The 14,541-nt window shown below is 39.8% G+C and overlaps 1 protein-coding gene across 1 annotated transcript; it reads left to right on the plus strand.

Annotated features, from left to right (window-relative positions):
- Positions 1-505: 505 nt before the first annotated feature.
- dazl (deleted in azoospermia-like) lies at positions 506-5,989 on the plus strand (the record flags this gene model as incomplete). Its single annotated transcript, XM_083899533.1, has 9 exons — positions 506-727; positions 3,279-3,401; positions 3,760-3,851; positions 4,010-4,061; positions 4,167-4,233; positions 4,340-4,479; positions 4,939-5,019; positions 5,205-5,255; positions 5,945-5,989. The coding sequence occupies 9 exons, from the start codon at positions 506-508 to the stop codon at positions 5,987-5,989; spliced, it is 873 nt and encodes a 290-aa protein (XP_083755659.1).
- Between the last annotated feature and the right edge of the window lie 8,552 nt (positions 5,990-14,541).

Raw genomic sequence — 14,541 nt, forward strand, 5'->3', positions numbered from 1 at the left:
TGCTTCCTTCTTTGTTTTATCCTGTTTGGCTTTTGCTTTCAGTGACAGAAAACACATCATAATTTGAACGGACCAACTATGTTGTTCTGTGTTTTATGGCAGTCCAACTCCATAATGTTGCATGCATTACTGCCTCTTTGTGTTTCCTTTGAAATGCTTATTTTAAAAACACAAAATGTATTAAGTTTAATAGAAGGAATATTGTTGTCCTTCTTTCATCTGTTTCACAGTTAAAAGGACTCAAAGGTCTGTGTTATGGATGGATAGTCTTACTTTAGTTCTAGTAGGAGATAAGTGGGAAAGTACAGCTAACAAGGAGAGCGAAAGGGCCGAGAAGGTTTTTGGTGTATCCTCTGGTCCTCTGGTGGTGGAATAAGGAAGTGCAGGAAAGTATCCAAAGGGAAGAAGTTCAGAAGAAGTTGCACTGTGTCTTTGAAGACATAAAGAAAGTGTGTGGTATTGTATGAGGAAGTGATAAGGTGTGACAGATGGGTTCAAGGTGAAGATGAGTTTACATCAGGGGTCAGATCTGAGCCCCTTCTTGTTTGCAATGGTGATGGACAGGTTGACAGACAAGGTCAAGCAGGAGTCAGGGACAGTGAAGATGTTGAAGATGGAGCTGCAGAGCAGGAGGAAAAGTAGAAGGCCACAGAGAAGGTTTGTGGATGTTGTGAGGGAGGACATGAGGAGATATTACAGAAGAGGACACAACGGAAAAGACAAGATGGTGGCTGATGATCCACTGTGGCCAACCCATAAAGAGAGAAGTTTAGAAGAGCAAGGGTGAAAAGAATGAGAAGATGAGAAGAATTGTGATAAAGAACTTCAAAATTGTGGAGGGCACAATTCAAAGTTCTCAATCTGATAATTGGATTGAGACCACTCTAATTAGACACCACTCTGACAATTAGCCTGTCTGGAATTATCATTATATAGTTTATTATAGTGAAACTATTCTACTTAATTGTATAGACCAAAAGATATGTCATGATAAACATGATAAACCATACACATGAATGGAACACAAAGTTATTTGTTGTCTGGGAGAATGAAGTTATGGATATCTGAAATGATAACTGTGGATGAATGACATTTTCATTTTGACGGAGGAAATAATTTACAGATATTCATGCACAAATCCTGACTACAGTAAGTGTTGCCATAGAAATGACATAAATTACCACACATGGAGTCTGCAGTACTGTCATAAAGACACATTAATATAGTAAAATGATTAAACTAATAAGAAATGTAGAAAGGTAGATATCACAACACGTCCTGTAAACAACAACAATGAGGGAGTAGCAGTAGAATGGCTTATTAGTGTTCAACCACAAAGCAGCAAACAAACATTACCTTTTTGGCACAAGGTTCAATGTTGTATGTTGAAGTTTTTTCGTCAGTCCAATGCTTACCTCTGGGGAAAACGACTGTCAAAACTTTAGAAGCTGCTGAAAGTTTACTGCAGTTGTCGTCCGTGGACGTCCCCATGGCAACTACCTTAACTGTGGTCCACGTTCAAAGCTGTGGTGAGCGGCGATGTCTCACTACACAGCCCAGAGCAGTGATTCCTACAGTGAAGGCCGCGGCCCTCTGGTGGAGTCTGAAGATACTGCAGGTGGACACTGGGAAGGCCGTTACAATAAATAAATAAATAAATAAATAAATAAATAAATAAAATAATAAATGAATGAATAGATTAATGTTTAGAGTTTTGTAATTAAGCTTCAAGTGCCCGTAAATGATGTACCAATGTAAAAAATAAATGTTTCACTGTTTTGTTTTATATAACTCTAATCTAGGTATTTAGGTTGTGATCACATGTTTATATTTTTTATATATTGTTTCCATTTTTTTTCAGTGTAAAATCATAATTTAGTAATTAAGAAAAGGTTTAGCTAGACTTTTTTTTTTTTTTTTGAATTAATCATGGGACATCCTGCCACCATTATCCTGACCAAAATAATTGCAATGGCTGGAAAATCATAAGGAAACATGCAGCTCCCATTTGAGGCATATTAAAACATACATTTACAAGGACTGGATGTTGGTGAGCTGGACAGGATTTCTAAGTCCCTCATGTCAAATATTCATGTTTTTCTCCGTTCTCAATTATCACGGTAATTCACTATTGTTAATTTATGCAAGTGTTTTTAATCGCGATGGGCGATATTATCCTTTATCGTCCCATTACTACTTTTTTTTACACCTTATGTGATCAATTATAATATATACCAATAATTTATTATTTATTAAAAATAAATCACTACAGCACCAAACATACATACATGTACACAAAAATAACGATTTATCGGAATTTTTGATAGGACGTAAGATTAACGTGAAGTGGGCGTGGTTTAGGTTGAAGTGAGGTGGGTTCGCTGTTGTCGGGCAGAAGAAGTGGAAGAAGAAGCGCGCGAGGAGTTTTCTGTGTCTGTCTCCGACTAATTTATTAGTTTTAATTATTTTAGATATGGTAAGTTCCGGTCGTCGTTTCACGTGTACAAGTGATCGATTGTTTTCGTTCCAGAAAGTCGCTCGCGTGTCATTCTAAGTGCTCGCTGTTTGCTGTTAGCTAACGTCACGTCCAGCCACCTTTGACCGAGAAGCTAAAAAAAAAGGCGCACTAGCTCCGTGTAGCTAACAAAAACTGGCTATAGCAGTTAGCCTTTCAGCTCGTGACTATTAGCTCGTTTCTGGCTGTCATCAAGGATTTACCTCGTGTCGGGCCTGAGTTAACGAATTTTTAGTTAGTTTGTCGATTGAGTGACAGTTGACACCGTGCTGAGATTTAACTTTGGTTGTAGAAAACGCAAAAAGACTTGGCTGCTACTAAACTACGACACAACGTCAGACAGGTCTTAACGGGAATCAGTAAGTCCAAATGTCAATGGCCTATAGACAAATGCACTTCACCATTAGTGTTTTCACTAGGCCTATGTTTCTTATTTTGCCCCACAATTGTTGCGAGCCAATAATTGTGTATTATAAATAGTAAGTTGATGCATAATATAACGTTTCTGTCAAGGTTTACATATTATTTGTGTAATACATTGCATGTTAAATGGATGGTATAGCTATATCATGTTTGATAAATTAGTTAAAACTTTATTGTATGCGTTATGTAATCAGTAAAAGGCTGGATAATTTAAGCCAATTACACCATTACACGTTGCATTTATGTTTGAAGCTGATGACTTGTTTAGTCCATAGTGCTGGTCCATTATACCTATATTTTATCATGCAACTTAGGATTTCAAATACTGTGTCATTGTAAGGACATCAACAAGCCCAGGGGCAGTAGCCTTGCCTCACCGACCCAGAAGTTGTCCAATGGATACACTCTGCCTGTGGGAAAACTGACTCCCAACGCCCTCTTTGTTGGTGGGATAGACATGAAGGTAATGTCTGATAACTGCCAGATCTCCTTATCTAAATGCACTTGTTTGCACCCAAGAGCTTTCTAAATTCTTTTTAGCTTTACTCACTTCGTTTAATTAAATGCTGTCAAATGTGGTGTTAAGTACTGTATCTGTAGCTTTCCTTCATGCCTGCTGTCCACATGTATATACATGCCATTTATTAAAAGTTATTCAAATGTATGCCATGATAGTATAGCATCATTTTAGATCATAGTATATAATCTAGGGTTCTGAGGTAATTTTGGTGTTCCTTAAGGGTTCATCTGTGTAGTGCTTTGCTATATCACCTCAGGCCACAAAAAATAAGTGTTTCAATTAAAGTAATTTTAATCTTCAGGTGGATCAAAATGAAATACGGGACTTCTTTGCAAGATATGGTCCTGTCAGGGAAGTACGAATTATCACTTACCGTGGAGGAATCTGCAAAGGGTGAGTTAAATTTTTCATAGATGCTCAGGTTAAAGTGCAAATGTCTTTATAGCTCTCAGTTTGAAATTACCTATGATCAGATCAGTACACAGGGTTCCCATGGGTCTTTTTCGTCATCAGTGCAATGTTGTATTGCAAGTCATTTTGTGTGTTCCTAGGTATGGCTTTGTGTACTTCAACGAAGAGGTCAATATTCAGTCAATCATTGAGGTGAGAAAATGTCTGTCTCTGGAATTCCTATATGCTGTTTTAATTGAAGGCACATTCCAACCTGAGAGTAATATTTCTTCTCTTTCATATAATTTTTTACCATAGCAACAGATCACTTTTAATGGACGAAAACTCAAGCTGGGCCCTGCAATCATGAAAGAAAGGATTTCACGTATGTATTTTGATTAACATAAGAGCAACTTTATGTGGATGTTTAAATAAAATAAAATATGAAACCACTACATATACATTTCACACACTGTCTTTTGATTTATCAGGGTCAATGCCATCTCGTCTTTTTGGTCCAGCTCCTCAGATGAGCCCCACCCAGTACTTCTACTGTGCCTGTTGCACACCCATAGGTGGTGGTATGGCGCAACCTTCGCCCATCATCAATGGAGGCAGCCCCTACAATCCGGTAACACACACAGACATAAACAAGTTATCAGGAATCCAAATTAGAAGTAAAATCTGCATGTTAAGCAAATACATTTAATATACAAGTGGCATTAATGATGCTTCACCTTCCTATTCTCTGTTGCATTTTGTAATCACACTCTGCTTCCTGTTTCCTAAGAGTAATTTGACATTAAAACAGCCGAGAATAGAGGTACTCTGTTCTATCTTACCAGAAAGAATAAAAAAGTAGGCATAAGTAATGTCATTGGTAAAAATATCCAAGATATTGCATTATTCAGACTATACCACTTGTCAAAATCATCAGCAGTAACTGTCATTTAAAGGTCACAGAAAATAAGAGAATGAGTTACTGATTGTGGTTTCAAGCTTTTCAGGATGTATGTTCTTAGCTCTGGCTGCTGCATAATAGTCTCTGTAATCTAATTTTGTTACTTTTTCTTAATGGCTCTCTTTGTAGTCGTACACCTACCCCAACTTTGGAGGGGTGGTAATGCCACAAATGCCAATGAACTATGCACAGAACGTCTACACCTACCAGGTACATGATTAAATGATTTAACTGCATCACATGCAGAGCCTTCCAGGCACTACACACATGGTCCTACTTACAACTCGGCATGCCTTTAGACTCTTCACACTCCACACTTGCCCTTACCTTTTAGAAGTGAGTCTGGGTTTTTTGTGTTTCTGTTTGACCACTGACCTTTCTCCACCCACATGCAGTACCCTCCAACTCAATGGACGGCGGACCAAAGAACGCAGCCTGTCAATCAGGTGACTAAAAGGACCTGTAATAACTAGTGTAATTAAGTTTCATAGTAACTCAAGGCACCTGAAACACAATACTTTTGTATGTTTTAGCTGTTTATTTGATTAGATGGCAACAAGTTGTTCAGAAGCTGCAGTTTCAATGTGTGCCACTAGATGGTGGCATCTAGCCAACGTTGCCTAAGGTTGCCTTGCTCTGGTGTTCAAAACAGTTTCAAGAGAGGGATTTATCAACGTTTAAACAAATATATTAAAACAAGACGATATAGATCAGATTTATTATGTGTGGTTTGGTTTAAGAGAGACACAGTAGATTTGGTTAATTTGACTGGTTTTATGTCAAAAGGTGATAAGACAAGAATTTCAGTGACCTGCTAAAAAAAGAAACAGTATGGCTAATAGCTTAATCATTGGGCGTTGAGGAGATCAATTAACTTAATCATAGTCCCATAGTCATCGACAATTAAAGTCAGGTAAGGTGTTGAAGGGAGGCCCACCGTTTCAGACTATAAATCCCTTAATGTATGGTACTAAATGTGTGATTCAACAGAGAATTAATCTGATATTGTACTTCACATTTTATAGCACTTGCGAAGTGTATGGTTGCTTGTTTTACAGCAGCTTTCATGTCTACACATCTTCGCGGTAAGATTCCTCTCGGCTCTCTCATTGTGTAATGTTTTCCCATCTTCCAGAGCTTTGTGGACTGTGGAGTCCAGACTATGTTGACGGTGCTGTAGTCCAGAACAAATGTGCCTCCTGCCAGGTAAAGCATGACTCAAACAAACGACATTTCCATCACACTGAATCTAATGATGTGTCATGGAACCCTAACCATATAGACCTGAACACATTTTATCATGCAGGAAGGGCGTTAGAGGGTGCAGTCATTTTATGGTGAAATCAAGGTCTGAGTGACAAAGGTTATCACAAAGCAATATCAAAATCATCACAATAAATGTTAGATTGCCCTCGAGTGACATTTGAAGAAACCAGTAGGGTGATAAACGTATTTATTAGCAGAAAATAACAAACATGCTAAATAGTTAAAATTAAAACAGTATATTTTTAAGGATTTTCTTCGTAACCACTTTGCTCCTCCATCTATGATGTTTTGCGTACACACAAACATGTAGCATTTCTCAGTAACTGTCATTTTGAGCAGTAATTTTAATGAAGGACTGTAATCCTGATGACTCACAACTGCAGCAGTGAATAATGATGTGTTTTTAATATGGTTGTCTTCTGCTCCCGCTGATTCAGGTGACAGTTGCTATGGTATAGACTGGCATCTTGGTGCTCCACCAACTCCTCAGATCACTGTCAGTGCGCCCCTCCTCTGACCTCGCTTCCTTCGATATCTGAGACCCATTTTAACACCAGACTGCTGGAACTCTCTCCACTTAAACCGTACTCGTTTGATCACAGTCACTTTGACCACTGTCGGTAAGGTTGACCTGTGGTAATCGGCTTTTAAACCCACATGGATCACTGTAACAACTGCACTGGAAGAGCGAAGAAATCTCACTGCACCGTTTTTTTTCTCTCCTTTTTGTTAATTTTTCCCCAAACAAAAAAAATGGAAAAAGACTTTTAAAATCACTATTTGTGCCTATTTATATTTTACATTATATTATTTATTTTGTGTTTTCCTTTTAATGTGTGTTTGTTGAGGGGTTTTTCAGCCTCTACAAGGGCTCTCTGTATATGACAGCTATGCTTATGTATATTATAACAATGTCTTGATAACAATCTGGTTGTTTGAGCATTGAAGTAGGTTTCTTTAGTTCAGTTTCAACAATTGACTTCATTACTGCAGCATAAGGGCACTTGATTATTCTTATTAATTGGTCATTAGTTTTAAGCACTCATGTTAATTTTGCGGTCAGTTATATTTCATTGGTGTGGTAAATGAAAGGCACCTCTTCAGTATTCACTATTTTTTCCAAACACCAGACCTTTTTAGGGTTAGTTCCACAGAGCATTCGGCCCACCGTGCGTTGAATTCACGCTCTTTCTTGAATCGTTCCCGGGCTTCACTCTCAAGGACAATCACGGCATCAATTTTGTTTCCAGTAACTCAACAATTAACTTTTATACAGCAGTCCACTTTGAAAATGAATGACATGGTTTTAAAGTAAGGTGATCTATAACATCTGGGTTAAAAGGTTCACGGTACATGGTTCACTTTGTGCAGAGACAGATTGTGGGTTTTAATTTAGTCTCCGGTGATTTGGCTGGAAGTATTTTACGGATAGTGCATGCGTGATCAATACTTTTTTTTTAAATTTATATTCTGTAAGCGCACTCAATGTCTTCACTTTAATTTTAGTAGCAGCTTTGTATGGATGGAGATGCACATTTGGTGTATGTTGCACATCACTCACTTTAGTTTTCGTTTGACCCACTTCTGTGTAGTTGTATGTGTGTTTACTTGAGGATCTCCTGTGTGCTGACAGATCTGATAGCATTGGTAAGTTGCTTTGTTCAGAGAGCCTGAGCACCACGCTTGTTAGTTGGGTTTTGGTTGTTTTTCCATGTTCTCTCAGGGTTCAGATGTTCTTGTTTGAAAATAAAAGTTTAAATGTGTTGTCATTGAAGCTTGTGGCGGTCTTAAGTTTTGTACCGTGCCATTTTTAGGAATGTGATTTATTTTAAAAGTTGTTTTTCATGCTTTTGAGTTGGCAGGTGATTGTGTTGGGAGTGTGGAACCTCCAGACTGCTGCAGCCTCTGTGAAGCTGGTTTTCAGTCAAGGTTGGTCTGCCTGTCTTCCCTGGCAACAAGCCCATCATCATCTTGGTCACAGAGCGTTTTGTTTTTGTCACAGTCTGGTGGAGTGACTGCCGTCCCCCTGGGTGTCTGTCCGGCCTGTGACCACCCAGCAACCCCCCTCCCCAGGCAGACGTTTCTGAATTATAGATAAGTCTGGAAAGCTACTGATGAAATATGAATATTTTTTTAGAGGGGACTTCTGAAAAAAAAAACACCAAGCATTTTAAACACTGATAGATTAACTTTAATGTGGTGAAACAGAAACTTAACACCATGACTGCTAGGGCAAACATCTGTAAATAATTGTGGCACATCTCCATGGTTCTCCCCAGGTGTTTTCTCTTACTTTTCTCATAATTGTGCAGTCACTGGGTTAGTTTTAATAAAGTCTTTAACGTGATTTATAGTTTCCTCACGGTGTTTGGCAGCAAGATCCACTTTAGTGAGTGTGTAGATCCACGGGGAGGAGAGAGTTTGTGAGGAAAGCGCCCTCTCTTTGCCTCTCCTCTTTTCACAGACGGTGGAGAGGTGGACGTGGGAGTCAGCTGCAGTCGGTGTCCATGTACTCCCTAAATGGACGTTTCGTGTTTTCTTGCCATCGGATCGCATTCTATTAAGAGGAGCCGTGCGTCTCAGTCTTGCAGCCGTGAGAGGCACGGACCGTGAAGGCATCACAGAGCGAGAGATAGAGGGGACCGTGAAGACATCACAGAGACGGCGAGGAAACGGAGGGACGCACTTCGACTGACTCAAGAAAAGCTTCTGGTCCGACAGACTGACAACACATTCATTGGTGAGTTTGCTTATTTATTTAGATCGAGAAAAAGTCTACTTAATTACAGTTCTATAAATTAAATATGTGGTGCAATTTGAGATGTACGAGAAATGGAAAAATCAGCAGGGGAAAACACTGAGAAGTGTCTGTAAACTCGAACAGCGTGTTTGACAGAGGAATCCTCCGACTGCTTTTTCCACACTACAGTCATTTGATTTGTGTGATGGCGAAAACCATTTTTTTTATTCGTGGCGGAACGAAATGAATAAGCCCGCTGTCTGCTCACTGTCACAGGTTGAAGTGAAGTCAAGATATGCGTGACGGAGTAAATGTGCCTACTGCAGATGGAAGTGTGTGTGTGCGTGCGTGCGCGCGCGCCACCTGTCATGCATCATTTCCCATTCACTAAAGTATCATCCTTCACGCGCAGCAACAGTACCACGTGTTTTCCAAATGTGTGCGCGCGCTAGTTTTTGTTAACCGTTCACTGATTTTCATGGTGTAAACATTGACCTTGTCAGAACCAGTTGAACAACCTCCTTAAAGTTAGAATTAGGATGTGCATTACGTTTAGGTTAAGGTTAGAGTTAAGCATTAACTGGTTATGGTTAAGTGATAGAAAAGCCTTAAGTCAATGCTTGAAATGAGCATTCTTAATTGCAATTCAGAACAATGCCTAAAGCAAATCACAAAGGCTGCAATTTGAACTATTTGTTCTCTTTGTAATTGGTCTGTGCCAGTTTCATAAAATGCAATACACAAATGTCATAAACAATTAATATCTATAAGTGTCTGTTTCTTGCAATATTGTATAACAATTCATATTTTAATGGTGTCTCGTATAGTAACACAGTAAATACTGAACTGAGAATTGACTTCAAAGTTATACTGGAAATCATATGCCCTAGGCTACTTGATTTTTATTACATTTGTATGACCTTTTTTGGTACAAACACTTACTTTGTCAGGAAGAAATCATCCTCATTTGGGACCAAAGCCATTCATAATGAGGCAGAATGTGACGTCTGAGGCTCTCTCGGTTAAGTTTAGAACTAGGGAATGAATTGTGGTCAGATCAGGGTTAAGGCTGGGCATTGACGAGTTATGGTTAAAGCTGTACACATGATTCGATTCAGTGCTGTGTCCTAACAAGAATATATGTGCAAACCTTTCTGTGTGTGTGTGTGTGTGTGTTTAGAGAGAAAGGTTATGGTTGAATGCACCAAAGAGGAAACAGGAAAACCAGGAACATGTAATTTCAAGCCAGACTGCACCCACCCACCAAATGCATGGGCATCAATTAGTTCCATGGCATATGTAAGGTTTATGGGTGTTCTCCATAAACCTTGGAGATCTATTTGACAGCAGCTGAAAAAGCTCTCATTAGTAATGAGTGGCATCCAATTTGTCACAGGGGGGGCCACGCACACTGTAGACTCACATTCATCCCCCTCTTTCTTAGTTCTTTGACTTTACAATGCCAGGTGATGGATTCAAGTACCTTAAAAGCCTACCTCAGGGTTTTCTTGAGTCTTCTTTTGTTTGCAAACTGCTCTTTTTTGGAGCAAAATAGGTTGTGCACAGAGCTGCTTGACAGTCCAATTCATCAATGTCATAATTTGTTTTTATCCTCCGCACGCAGCCTCATTAAAACTCTGCTTTAGGTGACTGTGTTGTTGCTTGGGGGAGTCGCTCCTCCCTCAAGGCAACTTGACATGCTCCCAGTCTGCTCCCTGTCTGTCTTTCTTGCTGCCTCTGTTGCCCCCTCCTTCTGTCTTTCCCCCCTCATTCTGTTCTTGCACCCCTTCTCTCTTGACATCATTAGCTTACTCCCCCATTCCTGGGTAGAGTGGAGCGGAGCTGCAACCCAGAGGGAGGGAATCCCACTCCTCAGGACTCAGTCTGTCACCTCTAATTGTGAAATGCAGCGAAAAACATACAATTCAATGGAAGGCATTATTAATAATACACCAGTTTCACTGACATGCCGAAGGTTTTTCCCTTCCTAAAACAACCATGTAACCATAAAACTATAAAAAGTGACTTCATTCAGATTAATGCTCTGTTTAAAGGCCAAACATCCCCTTCATATACAGTAGCTGCAATGCCCACCCACAGACACAAGCAGTTGGAATTATGGCTTCCAATGCAGGCCCATAAATCCAATAATAAAGGAGACTGGACGCCAGCAGTGACAGATTCATTTGCCGATACTTGCTCTGTCAGTTCAGTGCATCAGGTGCAAAAACTGTACACGGCAAGAACTTGCATTACAAGTGTCTCAGGTGGTGAACGGTGGTTGTGGGGGTGAAGGTGACAGCAGCTCAGTCATGGCCATGGAGCAATAAACGTCTGCAACTATTGGCCCCTTGTGGGTCTCGCTGTTTTAGGAAAAAATAAATCCCAACTCCGTCTGGCAACGTTTTGCATAAAACAAGTAACTAACAACAACTAATTACTTGCTTTTGGTTACAAAGAATAACTATGGTTGAATAATTTAAAAGCCTGTGCCGATAAAGTGATTTCCGCCTTTTTACACTGACCGTTGCTTGATGCTTTGCTAAATGCAAGTTGCAGTGGGCTCCTAATGTTCATGCTAATGGAAGTTTGTTATGAACCTGAATGATGCATACATAAGTGAACAAGCATTACCAGCAGAGTGGGATTCTTTCTCTCCGGAGTCCAAGATTGCAACACTATATTTATTACATGACAATGGGAAAAAAGCCAGGTGAAACGATACATTTACTGTTATTGGCTATGCTGGTGTGCTGTGTTTACCAATAATATCTTAATGTAGATGTATCTCGTATGTATCGTATGTATGTATCGGTATTGGTGTTAAAAATAAAGATCCAGTTTCCAGTGTATCTCTGATATTGGCCAAAATATTCCAATCCAACAGTCAAAGTAGAGTTTAATTGCATTTGTTATTGTGGGCTTTTCCCGGGACCAGTTGGAAACATTGACCTCGTTGTTGTTGTTTTTTTGTTATCAAAATAAATGCTTGATTGATTTTGTGGCCATGATCTAATCATTGCAGCTCTCAAATTCTATTATCACGGTCAATAATGTACGGTCATATATGGCCCTAGCAGCAGAACTAAAAATGTGAAGTCTTATACATTTAATGTAGTTTTAGATGCAGATACTCCTGTGGAGTTTTATATAAGAATCAAGCCTGTGGGCCTGTTGCGCTTGAATACTACTTCTTGGAAAGCAGGTGGTTAAAAAGCAGAGCAGTATCATGATAGCATAGACGATTATGCTCTCGAGTAAATCTGCTGTCATTTCAAAACTCACTCTTACAAGAGATTCGCTAATGAGAAGCTTTTTGCTCACTGTCGATCTGCTTCTTCATGTTCCTTTTCTCACTTCTTTTATCCGTCTCCCTCTCCCGTCTCTCCCAGTTTAATAGATGGAGGTTTTCCTCCCCCCGTCAAGGCCCTCTCTTCTGCCTGTGAGAGCGAGTGAGAGATTCTGTTTGAAGTCTTCATGTACAGAAAAAAGGCCTGTCTTGAAAAAGTCTTGAACTCGCTGGAGTTTCTACCTTGGCTTCCTTTTCCATGTGACATTGTGTCCAATTACAGAGATCTGTTTCGAATCCTCACAGACGAAGAGTTCGCCTGGTATAGCAAGGCCTTTTGTTTTGAAACAAAACCTCCGGTGTACGATTCAAAGCGATGATTAGACGTTGGATCAAACCTCAGAGCTCTTGACTCGTCAAAAACCAAGGTCTCCTGAACCGATCGTGTTTTTTGGAGAGCAATAAAACCCTCGGCCATGAGCAAAACAAGCTAATTGTCGTGATTTTTCAGCGTTGCATCATTTACAACACGTGCTGCTTTGCATTGGGATAGGTTAGGAATTGTATTAAAATACAGATATTGGACTTTTTGCCGTCAACTGATATACGTCTTTCCTTTTGCCCAACTGCAGAAGTCGTTTAGTCTCTTCTGTAGTGAAATTAATGTAATATTTTTCATACAAATGTAGTAGTAGATGTGGATATAAAATATATTGACTGTGCAAAAAATAACACCCCTAGGGGGAGCTAAGTCAAGGAGGTAGCATCTTTTTCAGCCTACCATTTTAGTCTTTAATCGGGCAGATCTTGGAGTGTTTGCTGAAATCGGACAATACTTTTTAAAGCCTATATATGCCGATATTGTTCATCCCTAGTTTGAACCACAGCTTTCTCTTCAATCTTATGCGTCACCCTTCTTTGCCCTTTCCCCCAACCGAATAGTGAAACAGCCTCACATTAACCTGTCTCTGTTCCTTCAGCAGACAGGACACATTTAAACATGCACCTGAAAGGATAATGCTGGGGGGGAGTGGATCTGCATATCTCTGACTTAGACATAACCCAGAGCCCACTTGGCTGGCTGACCGTCTGTCTGGAGACGTTATATTAGTTTTATGGGATTTAACAGGCTCAGCGGGGGAGCATTTCTGCTGCAGAAGCTCGTCGAGCCACTAGACAGAAGGACTGAATGGAGGGAGGGAGGGAGGGAGATGGATGCCAAAATGAAATTTACTGTGGGCAGGGAGCGATAGAAAATAGTGTGGGAGAACATAATGTAACATTATAATGTAATGACAGGAAGGATTATAGAGGGATGGCTTGACGGTGATAAAAAGTAATAGAGTGATGGAGACTGAGAGACGAGTTTGGAGAAGGGATCGAACTTAGGTTTGCCAAAGTGAATGAGGAGAGACAGTAAAAGTTGTGATTCCCTGAAGCAGCAGAAATAGGGGAGTTGTCCTAATCAAGGAAGGGGGATGGAAGCAGAGGAGAGGCCAGACAAGAAGTTCAGACCAGAGAAAACAAACTGAGGAGGTAGTGTTTTTAGATTTAAAGAGGTGGGCAGGTCAGGAGGAAGAAGAGAATAGTGATGTAGTGAACTGTCTGGAGACAGATGAGCTGTGACAGTGTAGTGAAGATGCTGACTTTTGCAGCTTTGTGAACTTTGGAAATGAACGTACTAAGCGTTTCATAGCTGTGAGACTAACACACACCATGGGGACATGTCCTTGATATAATATTACATTCCCTTACTTCCAACCATAACTAAGGCTGAACACCATCAAAATACACATTTTTGCAATGTAATGATGATGAGGATTTTAAAATGAAATGATTCCAACATTTGGGCAAAATATTTTTTTAAGAGAACATGGAACAAAAATGGGAAATGAAATTGCACCATTTGCGATTTGCTATTGAGTTAATATTGAAAACAATCAATTGTTCAGCGCCAACCATTGCCTTCACTACTAAACTTGAATTTTAAAATGAGGAATCCATCCCTTCTTATCCCAAACACATCGGGAACTATGATGGCCTTTGCATACCAGAAAATATATAAACTCCGCTTTACATCGTCATCTACTCTTTCTGTCACTCTGCTGTTTCCCCTCTTCTTCTTTGTCATTTTATCCATTCAATGCATTTTCATTTAGGCTGCTGAATAAACATGGTGGCGCACGATGGCAGCCTCCAAAAAGGGCAACAAGATCCTTCCCTAAAGTACACATGAAAGGCTCATTGTAAGGCTTTGAGAACCAAACTAATTGTATTTGAAACTGCTTACACACTTACACAAAAATACTAATGGGTGATGCAATCAATTTCTGTCAATAAACCTTCCTAAATGTTGCACACTGGACTTTTAAAACAAAGTCTTACAACGTAGCCTCTACCCAAGGGATACTTAATTTTTTCTCCACTGGAGGAGAGA

This window comes from Microchirus variegatus (assembly GCF_963457635.1).
Source record: "Microchirus variegatus genome assembly, chromosome: 13".
In the NCBI taxonomy this organism is placed as follows: domain Eukaryota; kingdom Metazoa; phylum Chordata; class Actinopteri; order Pleuronectiformes; family Soleidae; genus Microchirus; species Microchirus variegatus.